The 18,151-nt window shown below is 41.1% G+C and overlaps 1 protein-coding gene across 5 annotated transcripts in view; it reads right to left on the minus strand.

The window, feature by feature from the left end:
* The window catches only part of Specc1 (sperm antigen with calponin homology and coiled-coil domains 1), a 269,979-nt gene that overhangs the window by 11,650 nt on the left and 240,178 nt on the right, over positions 1-18,151 (minus strand). For all 5 annotated transcript variants that reach the window (XM_071603067.1, XM_071603066.1, XM_071603065.1 and 2 more), the window contains 2 exons: positions 12,615-12,731; positions 2,406-2,465 (listed from right to left, as the gene is read on the minus strand). In XM_071603067.1, the coding sequence (XP_071459168.1) occupies positions 2,406-2,465; positions 12,615-12,731 (177 nt within the window). The remainder of the gene's footprint in view (positions 1-2,405; positions 2,466-12,614; positions 12,732-18,151) is intronic.

The following is an 18,151-nucleotide window of genomic DNA, read 5'->3' on the forward strand; positions in this document are numbered from 1 at the left end:
TGAACTCAGGGGCACCCAACCACTGTGCCACATCACCAGCGCTATTTTGTATTTTATTTACAGACAGTGTCTCAATGAGTAGCTTAGCACCTTGCTGTTGCTGAGGCTGGCTTTGAACTTGTGATCCTTCTGCTTCAGCCTCCCAAACTGCTGGGATTATAGGCATGCACCATTGCACCCAGCTATTCCATTATTTTTATCCTCTGTTTCAGGAATTCCACTGGACATGGGACATGGAAATAGACTGCTTCAATCTTCTAGGTCTCTTAAACTCTGTGACAGACAGTCCTAGCTGGTTAACTTAACAGTCATTCCCAACCTCTCTTTCTCTTGTAGGCTTCCCTCTGAAGAGGCTGGAAAATGTTATATGTTGACTCTCTTAAAAGCCCTTGCAGTCAGGGTGGTCATGTAACAGTACTGACAGTGAACTGGAGGGACTCCAGGAAGCCTTTTGCTTTCCTTATCAAAGGAGAAAGATATGAAGGATTTGCTCTATTCCTTCCCTCTTCTCCCTTCCCTGCAGGTGGGAATAATGTCTGGAGTTTGGTAGTCACATTAAACCACAGAGAAATATGAGAATAAAGAGCCAACAGATAGATTGTGGAGTGCAGTGAAGAGACATTCCAGGTCTTTTATTAAAACACTGAGCAGTGAACTAAACCTGAAAATACGTTTGAACTTCTCATTAAAATAAAAAAAAAATTCTTTGTGATTTCAAGCAACTGTTAGTTGGGTTTTCCATTTCTTGAAGCTGAATGTATACTGATAAAAGCCCCCTATTATATTTTCCATTTTTGATTGTTTTATATTCTGAGCAATCTCCTTATATTTATTTTCTAGTTCAGTAGTTCTTTCTTTTGCTGTATCTAATCAGTTTGGCAACTCATGTCATTGTTTTTTTAATTCCAAATTTTCATTTGTAGAAGCTTTACCTGATTACTTTTCCAAAACTCTTTTTTATACTATCAAGGTCCTTCCTTATTGTTTCTATTCCTCCTTTTGGGTCTCTTTTAATAAATTTAAATGTAGTCAATGTAAAGTCCTTCATTATTATTTTTGTGTTTTTTTTTTTTTTGTACCGAGGATTGAACTCAGGGGCACTCGACCACTAAACCACATCCCCAGCCCTATTTTGTATTTTATTTAGAGTCAGGTCTTACTGAGTTGCTTAGTGCCTTGCTCCACTGCATGTGGCACAGGTCTTTCAATATCAATCTCCAGTTCTGGTAGATAATCCTCTTGCTTGTTGTACCTACTGACTGGCTTAGTTGGTAGAGTGATCTGGATGATTCGGAATTCTGACTTGTGAGCCTATTTCTAGCAGCCATTGTATTACCAAGAGATTTCTGCATCAAAGAGTAGAAGCCAAGGGCTTTGCACAGCACAGATACAAATTTGGACTCTAAATGTTACCTGGCTCTTTTTTTTCCTTACAAGAGATTTTTTTTTTTTTTTTCCCTCCCACAAAACATCCAAGGTGGAGATAAACTTCTTCATTACTTTTCTGAATGATGCAGGTGTAGCTTTTAAAATCTCAAGATTTTAAAATCCTTTCACTAAGAGGAAGAGTACACTGTGAGCCCTGGTTTCATGTGGGGCTCTCAGTACTAGTGCTTTGTTTAAGGGAGCTTAGATTCTTATCTCTTGTTCCTGTGATTAAATAAAGCCTGCAGCCACTAGGGTTTATGAGTATCTACTTATTATAAGCCCTATATCACCAGCCCCATCTCTGCCCCCTAGGGTTGCCATGATCTCAGGTCATGCCTTATGGTTTGGTTTTTATTTTCTAAATTTTAGGCATCTGTTTATTTTCTATTTTTTTCCAAAAGCTTGATTACATATTGACATTTAAACATTTTTTTACAATTTTATTTATTCTAATTAGATATATATGAAAGCAGAATGCAGTTCAATTTGTATACACAAACAGAGCACAGTTTTTTGTGTCTCTGGTTGAATGCATCGACACTTTATTTATTTAAAAAAGTTTTTTAGCTATAGTTGGACACGATACCTTTATTTTACTTATTTTATGTGACGCTGAGGATCGAACCCAGTGCCTTGCATGTGCTAGGCAAGCGCTCTGCCGCTGAGCCACAACCTCGACCATGTATCGACATTTTAAAAAATGATATTTTATTGGGATTTCTAGATGATTTGTGGGCTTTAATGATAATTTAGCCCACTGCATTTCCAGAACTGAAATTTATCCAGTGAAATCTTAATTGAAAAAACACTAAATCATTTGTGATCAGACAAACTGGATAAATTTGTACAGGGATCATGAGTAACAGATCTGCAAATAGATTTTGGTGTTTTATAAGAAACTGTCTAGTAGATGGCATAAAATTCTTTCTCATATATATAGAATAAAATATAAAAAGGATACAAAATAGGATACTTACCAAGCTGGGTTTGATTCCTACACTTTCAGCTGCTTCAAATGCCAATAAGAGATTCTTCTTCTAGGTTAGAAAGGCAAAGAGGATAAAATCATCATCTTTTTTAAAAAAGTAGTTTTTGCTAAAAGAGAACATCAGTTGACAATCCCCTATAGATTAATTAAATATGCAATCAATGTCTCAGTTTGAGGATTAACTTATTATAATTACATTGAAAACAACATTATTGTCATCTATCAAAGATCCATAGTTCCAAAGTCATGATCCTCTGCCACTCAATAAATGGTTTCAAGTTGGGTGCAGTGGCACATGCCTGTAATCCCATTAACTCAGAAGGCTCAGGCAGGAGGATCTCAAGTTCAAGCACAGCTCTGGTAACTTAGGGAGACCCTCAGCAACTTAGGGAGAATCTGTTTCAAAATTAAAAATTAAAAAAAAAAAAGGACTTTATATGTAAATCAGTGGTAAAGTGCCTCTGGATTCAGTCCCCAGAACAACAACAACAACACATTTGTTTCAAGAGGATTCTCTTCTTTATTACTCTACCCACTGATCAAATCATACCTCATTTTAGTCTGCTCCAGATTTGGATCTTTCTTCAAAAGTGTTTTTTTCCCTATAGTTTCTGCTTATTTAGACTTTTCTTAGTGGGAGAAGAACTTCGTGTCTCTTTTATCATCTGGCTTCTTACTCATTTTAATGAAAGCTTAAAGTTTACAATATTCTCCTGTGGCCCAAATTTTCCATTCTAACATGGAGGTACTGCCTCATGGACTGTGACTTCTCTGCATAGCTTCTCATTTTCTCTTTTTTCATACACTCAAGCTCTTAAACATACCATTCAACAAAATCCTTTAGCCCAGAGCCCTCTAGAACCTCGTATGAATTTTTGGATTATATCCCAGTCTTACTAGAGTACATTCTTAGGTTTTCTTCTAAGGTAAGAATGTGGGGGAAAAACATTTTCTGGATGTAATCACATGTGACAATATCTATATTCTTTTTATTTATTTATTTTAATTAGGTATATATGACAGCAGAATGCATTTTGATTCATTGTACACAATTACACACAATTTTTCATTTCTCTGGTTATACACGGTGTAGCATTGCACAATATGTGTAGTCATACATGTACTTAGGGCAATGATGTCCATCTCATTCCACCATCTTTCCTGCCCCCATGCATCCTCCTCATCCCCACCCTTTGCCCAATCAAAATTCCTCCACACACGCCTTCCCCAACCATGGATCAGCATCCACTTATCAGAGAGAACATTTGGCCTTTGTTTATTTTTGGGGATTGGCTTACTTCGCTTACCATGATATTCTCCAACTCCATCCATTTACCTGCAAATGCCATGATTTTATTCTCTTTTAATGCGGAGTAATATTCCATTGTGTATATATGCCACAGTTTCTTTATCCATTCACCTATGGAAGGGCATCTAGGTTGCTTCCACAATTTAGTTACTGTGAATTGAGCTGCTATGAACATTGATATGACTGTGTTACTATAGTATGTTGATTTTAAGTCCTTTGGGTATAGACCAAGGAGTGGGGTAGCTAGGTCAAAACAAAGTCTCTTCTACCATCACACTTGGTTAAACAGTTTGACTGGACAGAAAATTCGACATTGAAAATAATTTTTCTTTAGAAAAGTAATAGTGCTGCTCCACTCCTGAAACTCTTTCTGGCTATTCTTTAATGTTTCTTTGGAGAGATGAACTTAAGAATCATTTGGTCATGTTTTTAATTTGGTCATAATTCATTTTAAAGCCATTAGGATTTATTAAAATTTAAAATTGGTGAATTAAATATTATTGAGAGAAAAATGTTCCACTACCTATTCATGTTCTTTTGTTTTTTGCAGTGTTAGGGATTGAACCTAAGAGTTCACATGTGGTAGGCAAGCATTCTAACACTAAGCTATGTCTTCAGTCCTTTTTATTTTAGAGACTTGGTCTCATTAAGTTGCTGAGGCTGGCCTCAAATTTATAATCCTCCTACTTCAGCCTTCCATGTGGCGAGGATTACAGGCATGTGTGACTATGCCTGGTTGGTAGAAATTCATAATTTTATATACTTAGGTATTATACATAACCACATTTGGTAGTACACACCCACAGTCCCATGTACTTGGGAGGCTAAAGTAGAAAGATGGCTCAGTCTAGGAGTTAAAAGCCAGCCTGAGCATCATAACAAGTCCCTGACTCAAGATAAAATAAAAAGGGCTGAGGATATAGCTCAGTGGTAAAGAAACCTTGAGTTCTATCCCTAGCACTGGAGGAAAAAAAGACTTTATACAGAATTTTATACTCTATTCCATTTCCCCCATAGCTTTCACTCTGTCTGAGACTAAAGGGTTTGCCCTGACAGTAAAACCAACTCTGAGAAACCCAGTGAGAGAGAAGACCCAGAAAGATGTGGCTATATGTTTCTTCCAGCTGGTGGTTGAGGCTTTGAGAAGCTGTGTTCTGGCCTAAGATTCCAACTTTTTTCCTTGAAATTAAGAGGTATTAATCAGTTCGTCTGTAAATCTCGCACTTGCTTCCATAACACTGTTCTACTGAGTTGGAGCACTGTGCATTGGTTTCCATATTCAATGCAGCCCAAAGCACTCTCCTATGTTGGTGCTAATGACGCCTTTTTCTTATTGTAAAGTTCTTTGGGTTAGAATAATAAGGGGCTCTGTAAGCCTGTTTTTAGGTGATCATCACTCCTGGAAGTCAAGATACAAACATTTTTATGGCTTTTGAGATGTACTTTCAAATTGCTTTCCAAAAGGTTATACCAATTTCCTTTCTAGCAGTAGTGCCCATTTTTTGGTACCCTTACCTGGACAGAATATTAGGACTTCCAAAAGGCTCTGTCAAATGTGTCAGACTTAAATAAGATATTTTATTTTTTATCTGTATTCTTGGATTAATAGTAAGATCTAAAATGAAGGCATTTCTATTTTTCTTTTTCTTTTTTTTTTTAGGTTTAGTACTGGGGATTGAACTGAAGGGCACTTAACCAGTGAGCCACATCTCCAGCCCTTTTTTGTATTTTATTTAACAACAGGGTTTCACTGAGTTGCTTAGTGCCTTGATAAGTTGCTAAGGCTGGCTTTGAACTCATGATCCTCCTGAGCCACTAGGATTACAGGCATGCGCCATGGTGCCCAGCTAGGTGAAGGCATTTCTTTTTTTTTTTTTTTTTTTAAATATTTATTTTTTAGTTTTCGGCGGACACAACATCTTTGTTTGTATGTGGTGCTGAGGATCGAACCCGGGCCGCACGCATGCCAGGCGAGCGCGCTACCGCTTGAGCCATATCCCCAGCCCATGAAGGCATTTCTAAGTAAAGATTTTATAGGGAACTCTCAAGGCCCTCTAGTGTGATTTACATAAAACCAATTGTGTTTCTTTGCAGTTATGACAGAATAATCCATACTGTAAAATTTTCTCAAATGCTCTGACTTGAATGACCAGGCATCACTATCCTAGTACTCTTTCACTGGAACGTTGTCACAGGCACTGTGTAGCAGCTTCTGACAGGAGGAAAGAGTTTATTTTTTATTTTTTGGGGGTACCAGGGATTGAACTCAGGGGTGCTCAACCACTGAAGTCACATCCCCAGCCCGATTTCTCTTATTTATTTGTTTATTTTACTTATAGGTAGACACAATATCTTTATTTTGTTTTTTATGTGGTGCTGAGGATCGAACCCAGTGACTCATGCATACTAGGCAAGCACTCTACTACTGAGCCCAGCTCCAGCCCTATTTCATATTTTATTTAGAGATAAGGTCTCACTGAGTTGTTTAATGCCTCGCCAAGGCTGAGGCTGGCTTTGAACTTGCGATCCTGCCATCTCAGCCTCCCATGACACTGGGATTACCATTCCCAGCTAAAGGTAAGCCCTCTAAAGAAGCTGGGGGTGGGAACTCATTTGTCTACAAGATGTGAGCTTCAGTTGGGCCTCTGCCAACCAAGTGGGGACAGTGTGAGGCTGTCCTGCAGTGTCTGCCCTGGGGAAGAAGGTGTAGGTAGGCCTGAGACCTTCCAGTTCCAAGACAGTCTAAATCCTCAACCTATAGTATAACTGTCACCAGCCTGGCTAGCGGGGGTTGAGCTGTTGGAATACCTCTCCTGAAACTGAAGGGAGAAATGATGCCAATTCTAGAAATTCTCCTCTCACATTCATATTTCATTTCAGATCTTAAAATAAGCATACTCCATTCAATCACCTGACTATAACTCATGCCCTGTGACTGCATATCCTTTTAATGTCACAGAAGACATTCTTGTTAGTTTTATCAGAAATTCCCTATTTAAAACCGGTGTCAACTTTACTTGCTTTAATTACTTTCATCCATATGGGAGCAGCTCATGATTTCAGAAACTTCTGGGATAATCAATAGCTATATCATAAAGTTTCATTTTAAAAAAGATTATTTACTCATTTACTTAGTTATTTTGGTTCTCAGTTCTCTACCACTGAGCTACACCTCCAGTTCCTATATCCTATAATCTATAGATCACAATTTTAATAGACTTTCACAGATATTATAAGGCCTCTTTTTATGCCCCCTTTTAAAAAATATTTTTAGTTGTAGATGGACATAATTATTTTATTTATTTTTGCATGTGGTGCTGAGGATCAAACCCAGTGCCTCACAAGTGATAGGCAAGTGCTCTACCACTGAGCCCTACCCCAGCCTTCTCTTAGTGCCCTTTTTGATGTCTATGTACTCTAAAAGACCCTCTAAAAAAACAAAACCCCAACACTGAGGCTTGCCAGAACAAGGCTGCAGGCTAGAGTCTGGATGATGTTCAGTCATCCTAAGGATATCTGAGGTCTGTGTTTCATTCAAGTCAACTTGTTTCCATAGAAACCCACTTCAAATATGCCCTTGATAGGGGACAGTCTGACATGAGTGGTGGGAACATGAGGCTGAAGGAATAATTCTATAAACTGGGCACACTGTGCTGACCTCCACATGCTTTCACTTCTAAAAAGCAATTTACCTGCAGCCCTGCCTGGCTTCAGTCCACAGGACATGTTACATTCCTCAGCAAGCTGCCTGTTATCTGCTAGAGAAACGCAGGCCCAAAATAATGCTGATAAGAAGAACACAAATTACCCAGAACAGGGGGGGACCTTCTGTGACCCTTACACAGACCAGATCCCAGGATTCAGGGAGATAAAGTTAATTCCCCCAACCATAAAATCTATAAGAACAGGTTCAGTTAGAACTGGTCAGCACGGGCCAAAGTCCCCCTACAGTTGTCATGGGGTTGGGGGACTTGAAAGTCTGCTGTCAATCAAAAGTCAAGAGGTGAACCTGAGTGAGACTCTCTGGAAACTTTCCTGGGACCCCCAATTAAACTGGAGTGCAATAGAGACATGCTGTCCCCCTCCCAAAACGACCTACTTTTCTCTTTTAGAGTGTCCCCTTCCCCCCCTTTCCTACTCCTTCTAATAATCTTATGCCTGTTAGAATTTCTGAGTAATATGTCTGAAATCTTTCTGATTTGATTGGGGGGATTGTGAAGGGGAACCTAAGTTTCCTGGAAGGCCCCAGCCCTGAAAAACCCATTTTGGGAAAACTCTCCTGTTTATACCCTCTCTCCTCTGGTAAGATTCCCTCCACACTGGGTTTCACACATGTGCTCAGTTTTACACTGTATTAATCTGCTTAAGTTAACACATCCTGAAAATGCTTTTCCATAACCATAAGGAATCTGGCCTCTCACCCCCAGGGCACGCTCAACACACCTCAAGTAGCCCCAAACGAACGTGGCTGCTGCAATTACTGTACGTGGGGGGCAGCCAGGATGGGGGTGTTTAGAAAATAGGAAGCCAGATGTTTCTTCAAGGAATGGTGGGCAGGTGGTAACTGAGACCTAGGTGGTGGGACACAAACCTAACTCCAGTTGATAGAGAGGATGTGAACCCAAACAGATCTTAAATTGTGTCAGGTCTCTGGAGCTAACTCCTGAACCACATCAAAGACCCATGGTCTTTCACCAGTGGCTGTTCCCTGAGGATAGCAGATAGATCTGGGAAAAGGAGTACAACCCTGTAAAAGACCCATGAAAGACCATGAGTTTTTGATGTAGAAAACAGGGGCCTCTGTCCTGTCAGAGCAACAGAAGGAAGAACATCAATGTCTGCCTGCCCTACTGCATGTCTCCAGGCTGCGAGAGGCCACTGGGCACAGAGGTCATGTCCCAGTAGGGGAATATCAGGGATCCAGAATGAAACAAAGAGGTTTCGGACACCAGGAAGCAATGCTCATGACTTGAAGTGTGAAAGCGAATACTCGCAGGCCCATTATTTCCAACCAGACCTGAATTCGATTCAAAGACATAAAAGTCAAGTCTGCTTACTGCAGCCCAACGTCACTTTCCAAAGACACAGGCTTGTTGGGGGTATGCAAGTGCTCAAGCTCACACTCCCTACAGTTTAAGGAAGGCCTTAATCACTTTCCGTTGTTCTATGCCCACTATTTCCTTGACTGTTTCTGTGATCAATGGAAAGGAAAGGGCTGAAAAATTAAGAGGGTGCGGAGGATGGACACCCAGATCATGGTCAGATGCAGGCTTTGCTTGTGAGGCTATGCCAGATGCCTTGGCCTCTGTGAACCTTCTGGCCCAAACTCCACTCCTACTGTCTGGCTGCTCCCTCCCCTTCCCTCTGCTGGGTCATCTCCCTCTACCTATAGCACAAACACCGGAGTCCTCATCTTTCTACACTTCTGCTGTGGTTATCTGTTTGATTTGGCTTGAATGTGCCCTCCAATGTTCACGTGAAGGACAGTTGGCCCAGTGTGGTGTTGGGTGGTGGAACCTTTAAGACACAGGGGGTAATGGGAGACGATTAAATCACTACACGTCAACCTCAGAAGTAATTAAAGTCGTGCTCATGGAGCATGACTGGTTCCTACAAGGGCAAGTTGCAATAAAAAGAGCAGCCCAGCATCGCTGGCTTCTTGTCTCACTCATTGATCTCTTCTGCACATGCTCCCACCATGTGATGCCATCTGCCCCGAGGTCTTTCTCAGAGGCTGAACAGATGGGACACCCAGTCTTGGCCTTTCAATCTCCTAAACCGTGAATTAAACCTTTTTTTTTTTTTTGTACTGGGGATTGAACCCAGGGGCACTAAACCACTGAGCCACATCCTCATCCCTATTTTGAATTTTATTAGAGACAAGGTCTTACTGAGTTGCTTAGCGCCTTGCTGTTGCTGAGACTGGTTTTGAACTCATGATCCTCCTGTCTCAGCCTCCCAGTGGCTGGGATTACAGGTGTGAGCCACTGTGCCCAGATAAACCTCTTTTCTTTATAAAGTACTCTGCCTCAGGTATTGTATTACAGCAATAAAAAACCAAGACAATTTCCCTTAAGACATAGTGACTGGATGATCTCTAGGCCCATAGCTTTAAATATCATATGTACCCTGTCCAATACAGTAGCCACTTGTGACATGTGGCTATTTAAATTGAAATTAACTAGTCATACTAGTAATAGTTCATGTGCTCTACAGCCTTTGTGGTTGATGGCTGCCATATTGGACAGTGCAGATATTATTCTACTACACAGCACTCATCTTCACTGATGACCCCAGATCGTTATTTCCAGCTCTGACTTCCCATCTGAACTCCAGACTTGCTATCCAGTTCCTTTTCTGACACTAGTACCTACATATTTCTGACATCTCAGACTTTAACAGAATTAGAAACAAAACCTTTTTTCCTTCAAAATGTTCAATAATTCTGTCCATCCTGCTTTATAGATAATAGACAAAGCCCCCACATAAAAGTGCTCTAAAATTTTAATATGCTCTATGATGGTTAATTTTATATGTCAACTTGGCTATGCATGGTATGTCCATTTGACTCCTGATATGGGTTAAAACCTCTCTATGCATTTCCCACCCTGAAAAATGGTTTTGTCAAACTGGATATCAAGGAGTTATCTTTGACTCCTTCCTCTTCTCTTTCCTACAACCAACCTGTGGCTAAGTCCAGGTGATTCTGTATCTAAGACATATTTTGAGCGCTTCTACATCTTTCTATCTGCACTACCACTACAGTCTCAGTTAGTGGGTGAGGTCAAGGAAAACGAATTCTCCGGATGACTCCTGCAATAGCTCCTTCTTCATTCTTGTTATCCTTCCAATGCAATCTTTCACATAAAAGTCAGAGAGCTCTTTTATAAACACCAATCATGCCTCTCCACTGTTTGGAATCCTTCAATGGCTTCCCACTATACACAGAGTAACGAACAAACTTCTCACCAGTCACCTGCAGAAGCTCTGTGGGATTTGGCCTCCTCTGCCTGATCCCTGGCATCTCCAGAAGCCACTCTTCCTGCCCCCTGGGATCCAGTCAATGCTTCCTTCCATATCCTTGACAGCACCCCAGCATTCCCTTCTTAGTTGTTCCATGAGCCGGAAGGGCTCCCCTAGAGCTTTGCACGGCTCTCCTTCACATCTGTTCTTCATAAATCAGCTTGAGTACCATCTCCTCAGAAAGACTGTCTCAGTCTTCCTGATCTAATAGGATTGCCAGGAGTGGGATATTGCTCAGATGAGATCCCCACTGACCGCTCTCACAGAACTGTTTTTCTCTTGGCTTTTTCACAACTTGTAAAAGTTGTGTTTATCTTCTGTTTATCTTATGAGGGCACAGAACAAGCCTGTGTTGGTCACTGTTGTCTTTATGACTGTGCACCAAGCTTGGCAAGAGATACTTTCTGAGTGAAAGAGTGCAGGACCCAGGCATGGTGTTTTCTAAAGCACACTCTGTGGAATATGATTTTGTAGGTTGTACGAGGTCAGAGGTTGACAAGCTACTGCCTCTGCACTGAATTCAACAGCCACGGCCACACAGTTACATACTGTCAAGGGCCACTTCAGCTTAATGATAAGGTTGCATCGTTATGACAAAGACCATTATGGTTTGAATGTGAAATGTCCCCCAGAGGCTCATGTGTTGAAGGCTTGGTACTCAATGGAACAAAGTTCAAAGGTGAGAAGTGGGCTCTGCTCTCATCAGTAGATCAATCTGTGATGGGTTCATCGCTGAGAGCATTACTGGGAGGGGGTGGAGACTTCAGGAGCCTAGTGGGAGGAGGTAGTATGTCACTGGGGGAATGCTCTAGAGGGGCATATTGGTCTCTGGCCTCCCCGCTCTCTAAGGTAAGCAACTTTTCTACACTGTGACTTTTTATTGTGATGTCCCACCTCACCTCAGGCCCAGAGCAATGGAGCCAGCAGACTATGAACTGAAACCTCTGACACTGTGAGCCAAAATAAATCCTTCCTTCTTTAAGTTGCTTTTCTCAGTTATTTTGTTGCAGTGACAAAAAATTGACTAACATACCAAATGACTCATAAAGCTATTTGGTTCCTAACAGACAAGTCTGCTAATCCTTGTTATGGACGATTATAGCAGAACTAAAAACAAAACAAAAGAAAAGGTTCTGTGGGTCTAATATATGTTGAGTTAAACAAAGTCATATGAAAATTCCAAAAATATGACATAACATACCATTTCCTTTTTGGCGTTTGCTGGTTCTTTGGAATAAACTTTGCTTTGCTTTTTGTTTTTGCAGCATTGGGGATCAAAGCTTGCGCATGACAGTCAGATGCAGTATTTCACTGCATAATTCACTGCATTGAAAAGTATCTCATGCATCCTAATCTTGTGTCAGAGGTAGTTTATTAATAAATGATTTTTAAGTAATACTGGCACAATGTTTTTAGCTTCACATAGTGGTTATACTCTTTTTTTTTTTTTTTGCAGAAAAAAGGCATAAATATCTGTGACAATTATGCAGTGAAATATGATGTTCTTCCATGGAGTTTAAACCACTAGCCTTGGAATAGACTTTGAAAAATGCTGGTTAACGTTTTAAAACCATGAAGGTGAAATTCCATTGGGTTTTCTCTGGACGGTGTGTAATAAGGATTTCTCAGTAGTCACAGTAACTGGCCTTCACTGTGTAAGGGGTAAGTATTGAGAAGGGAAGCTGAGAAGTATCTGCTAAGGAGACTTCATAGAATAATCATGCATTCAGTAGTTATCTGTCCCTGGTATCAATATCCTAACATCTCTTTCAACTCTATAAACAACCCCCAATGGGATATATCAACATAACTAGGAATACCCCCTGTAGTTCTAGAAGAGAAAAGGATGACTGAGCAGTGACTTACTTTTTCTTGACTGTTCAGCTCATGGTACGGGATGTGGGCAGGCAAGTAGGTGTGGAGCAGAGCACAGAAGGCCAGGCCATCACTCCAGCTGCTGCTGAAGTTGGTGATGTCAATGTTCTGCAGCAGGGAAAAAAGCAGTATTAAACCCCTAAACTGAGCAATGTCAATACAAGGAGACTGTTCGGTTAGGACTCTAACTTTGGGTTTTGGGAAAGGCAACATAGGAATGAACTACCCCAAACTGCTGGGAGTACATTTGATTTTGGCACCTGGAAAGGCTTGGTATGGTCCCAATTCTTTTCCAGGATAGTAGGAAAAGAAGGTGTAAATACTCAAAACAACAGGAAATTCCGGTTGCCTCCTGCAGGAGTCTTCCCACTGAGTTGCTTTGTATATCTCAGTACTTCCCAAATATATTTGGCCAAGAGAGAATCATCATCAACATCATCAACATCATGTATAACATAATCAGCAACAAGCAGTTCAAGATGAACAAAAAGGTCATAAAGTCCTGAGTGACTGGTCTGGCAGCTTGTCCTGCTTCCTCACCTGGAGACCTCCTCAGTGGGGAGAGAAACCTTCAGGCTCCACTGTCCCTCTAGGAGCACACCAAACAGTGGGGATCACATGGGGAAAATGGGACTCCACCTTCAGCACAGGCGGGGCTCCTGGTGGCTGTCTGGTTCACAGTTATAAAGAAGCTAAAATCTAACTTTAAAAAGCCTCCTAGGCAGGTGGCCTAGGCTTGCAGCTCCAGGGTACCTCCGCCTTGCAGATCTTCAGACCTTCCCTGCTTATTCTTACAGGGTTTCCTTCCCTGATTTCCACAAAGCTTACCCAGATGCAATGTCAGGTTCTAAGGCCTGTGAATGCTTTCATGTTTATGTGGTTCAGTGCAGTGGCTACTCAAATATATTGAAATAGCTCACAAGGGGGGCCTGCAAGGGATTGCAGAAGTGGGGCCCACTTGAGGCTTGGGTTTTATGTCTGTGTTCTGAGCAGCCTGAAGGTGATAAAAGGAATTGGGCCAGTGTAGGACTCCTTGCAATCTCTTCACAGTTGCTGGGGCTTGAGCACCCAGTCCTGGGAAAAAGGGGAGTCAAGAAAGCTGGCAAAGATTTTGAAGAGGGGTGATGGTTGCTGGCTCCTTCTAATGGAGTGGATGTTGACAGCCCCTCCTTCCCTTTGCCCAAACAGCCAAACGTAACTACAACCAGTCAACTCTCTGACTGCCCTGGTGTTTTTTTCTTTTCTTTTTTTTAGAGTGTTTCTATCTATCAGAGGCAACTGGCAGTTTAAAAGAACAGGAAGAGAGAATAAAAAATGGCATGAAGTTAAGTTGGAATAGGGAAGGAAGACCTTCATGGAATTCTTCTCAAAGTGTGTAGAGAAGTTTTAGAGAATATACATAGGTGGAAATGAATAATAAAATACAGCAGAATGTTTCCTGTGAAGTTTCCTTGGAAGCAGATGATCTACGATCTCATTTGTGTTTTTTTTGTAATACCTTTATTTTATGGGTTTATATTTTTATGTGGTGCCGGGGATCAAACCCAGTGCCTTATGCATGCTAGGCAAGCACTCTACCACTGAGCCATAACCCCGACCCCCATTTGGGTTTTTATCTAGATTTTTCCAGTATTAGTTTGAGCTAGCCTCGCCCTTAGCCACAAAGTTGGTCAAATACCTCATTGGTGAGTAATGAAATTGAGACAGAAGAGGTGATATGACATGTCACACATGAGCCTTTCCTGAAGGGCACAGACACCAAGAACCCACACCTCCGCCTTTCTATCAAACCTCCTCTTGCCTTTAGCCAAAGTCCAAGATGATTCTGGTGGGCCCTAGACCTTTATCCCAACACACAGGCTATCTTGGGTCTACTTTGCAATTGCATTCACCCAGGGAAGGACATTTGGTTGAAAACAACACACCACCGTGATAATACCTCTCTATTCGGATTTTCATGACTGAAGCACAATTAACTTGTAATAGTTGCTAAGCATCAGTGTTACATAAAAGTCTGAGAATGCCACTGTTGCAAGAGGGCCCTGTATCCATTTTCAGTTTGACTGTAATGGCCCTCCGAGAAGCTGATCACTGGAATTATTTGGCTCTAAAACCTCTTTTGGTTCAGTAGTTACCTGGCAAGAACCGGATACTTACAGACTAAATAAATAAATGCTTTGGCTTTGTACTTTCAGAAGAGATTTATATGTTTAAAGAACAGAGGGGGAAAAAATGGGCCAGGGGGTTGGGGGAAATGACCTATTTCACCTGCTTAGATTTAAGCATTCAAACTACACATTACTCTGGAAAGGGGAACTTAAGGGGGAAGGACAAGGTCAACCTTGGGGAATGGCTCTTACCAAAAATCAAATTCCTTTCCTTTCTTTCTTTGCCACACACAGGTTGCCTGAGACCCCATCTCCAACTAACCTCTCATATGGCTGTGACTTGGAGGAGGGAAAGCCAGGATGTACTTCCAGAGGCCACATGCTTATGCCTCTTATTTATGATGGCCCCTATAGTTTCTTTGTAAACAGAAGCAAGCACCGCGGAGGGCCTGCAAGTGTTCCTTCTGCAAGGCAACACAGACCTAGATCATTTCATTTCCAACAGAAGGCCACATTTTAAACCGGAAGTTGAATGCTCAGTGGTCAAGATGAAGGTCCTTTAAGTTTCAAGCTCCAAAAATGCTGGGGGTGGTAAGAGTAGTGATATTTGTCAAATGCCTACAATGTGCCTGCCACTGTGTACTTTGTCATTTAATTTTCAGAACTGCCGTACATGGTTAGTCGGGTTATGCCCATATTATGGACAAGAAAGCTGCAGCAAAAAGAAATATTAGTGCCAGAGTCAAGGTTCAGTTCCATGTGACTACAAAGGCCAGTTCCATGTGACTACAAAGCACATGTATTGTTTTCTGTGGGACACTGTTGCCCAGGGAAGGAAGAAGTTGGGGGTGGGTGGGTGTTGAGGTAGGATGAACTGAGCATGGAATTCAACACCATCTGCAGTGCTGGAAGCAGACCCTACAATTCCTGGATTCACATCTAGGACAAGAATAAACAGAAATGCTAAGGCGAGAGAAAGCAGATTCTAGAGGGAGTCAAGGATGGAACTTTGACTCCATTACTCTTGTAAGTTAGTAAACTAGAACCACATTTTCTGTCACCAGGCTATTGATCACAAGGAACAGGCTCTAGGGTAAACAGCATCACTCTTCTAGCACTAGTGAATGTTACCACACTGAGGAACTTATATGTCCCAAATGGGCCAGATTCTCCCTTCCTCCTCCAATTTATTTTATATTTAAAACTTTAAAAATTTGCTAAATCTTTTTTTTTTTGGGGGGGGGAGGGGGGTTACTGGGAATTGAACCCCGGGGCACTTAATAACTGAGCCACATCCTGAGCCCTTTTGCATATTTTATTTAGAGAGGGTCTCACTGAGTTGCTGAGGCTGGCTTTGAACTTCTGATCCTTCTGCCTCAGCCTCTTGAGCTGCTGGGGAATATGGGTGTGTGCCACTGTGCCCAGCTGCTAAATCTTTCCCTTCCTAAAACATGAGAACATTTAATAGACATGTGTCTTGTGTCAATTATCATATTGTTACAGGGGCCATTGATTTGGACCCCAGCCCTTATACTAGGCCCCAGTGGATCAGATAAACCAAAATGGGGTCACACATGCTAAATAATCCATCATCAAACTGAAACCTCAAGGAAACATTCCAAGACACAGACATTTTCCCTGAAAATAGAAGATTCTAATCTACTTGAGTCAGAAGAAGGAAATCACCCTCCGCTTTCCTCTTTACAAGCAACATGATGTTAATATGTGTTTTTTGTTTATACTGTTTTCTTGTTTCCACCTTACAAAAACCCACCATTTTGTCAGCAGGAGCTCTCACTCTTGTTTTGTAGCATGAAAGCTGTTCTGATCAATGAACTGAGAACAAAAACCATTTAGATTTATAACTAATTGTTATAATTTTTTCTTTCAAAAGATAACAATATGAAATACCATTTCCTTTCTTTTTTCTTTTTCGGTGGTGCTGGGGATTGAACCCAGGGCCTTGTGCATGTGAGGCAAGCACTCTACCAACTGAGCTATATATCCCCAGCCCCCCATTTCCTTTCATCAGCAGAATCTTCAGAAGCATTTTGAGAGGCCAAACGGATCCAAAGATGTGATGAAGCCATCCATCTCACAAAATTGAGAAAGTGTCTGATATATTAGTAAACAGAATCCCAGTTAAGAATAATCATTGATCTATCACTATAAATGAATAAAAGGTTCAGACTAAAATCTCATGACATCAAATCCATGATTGAAAAATGAAACAAAATCACCTGTCACCTCAGGACAGCTCAGATTCACAGGATATTTCAGAACAGATTACAGCCTGCAGGTCTCTCTGGAAGATTGAGACATATTTTATCTACTTATTTATTTATTGTTCTAGGGATCAAACCCAGGGTTGGGGGTGTAGCTCAGGGTAAAGCATTTGCCTATCATGTGTAAAGCCCCGGGTTCCATGCCCAGGATCACCAAAAAGAAAAAAAAAAAAGAAAAAAAAAAGAAAAAAGGAGAAAAGACAAACATTTTAATGTAAGACACACTTCAACAATAAATAATGGGCTGGGGCTGTAGCTTAGTGGTAGAGCACTTGCCTTGCACGTATGAGGTGCTGGGTTCAATCCTCAGCACCATCTACAACTAAAAATTTTTTTTAAAAATTAATAAGAGTGCACAGAAATCATATTAGAAAAGCGAAGTATTCCACCTTTTAAAATAGGGAATTATTATGGGAATTCCAAATTTAGGCAATCTAATCCCACATCCATGTTTAAGACTTTTTACTGTTCTGACACTGGCAGAGATGGAGGATAATCAGCTATGATTTGTATTATTAGACTCATTCCAAGAACATTACACCATCAAGTAAAAACCCTACCCTTTTTATTACAGAGTGGAACAACCTCAATTCTTGTTCCCTGAACGTCACTTGAAATGGTCTCTAATTGCATTTGAGTGCCAAGAGTGTCAACAATTCCGTACTTGACACGGCTCACTGAACAACTCAAATTGTGTGTATACATTCTTATCTCAGGAGAGGATGGCTGTCAACCTGCAAGCACCACGCACTTCTCAGGCGGTTGCTTTTGTTGCCATTATTACAAGTGATTTCGTTACCAAACATGGAGGCATATTTCTGTGAGCCACAGGTATATTTTTGTGAATGAGGAGTTAGCTGACGTGGTGTGACACAATTTGGTTATTTTCTTTTCTCTCTCTCTTTTTTCTTAAACATAGATGTAAGATGAATTACGAAAATAGATGAGTTAATGTATGCTTCATCACTCTTCCCTCACTTCACTCTGAAAGAGCCACACTGCTTACATTACAGTTCCCTTGTGGACCTTCTAGAGACCCCTGCAAGCTGTGTGGTATGCAGGACTCCTACCAGCAGAACAGAGGGAAGGTCAAGCAGGCTAAGAATGGGAGTGGATGAACAGGAGAGAGAAGAGT

The sequence above is a fragment of the Marmota flaviventris genome, chromosome 17 (genome assembly GCF_047511675.1).
Source record: "Marmota flaviventris isolate mMarFla1 chromosome 17, mMarFla1.hap1, whole genome shotgun sequence".
NCBI classification, from domain to species: domain Eukaryota; kingdom Metazoa; phylum Chordata; class Mammalia; order Rodentia; family Sciuridae; genus Marmota; species Marmota flaviventris.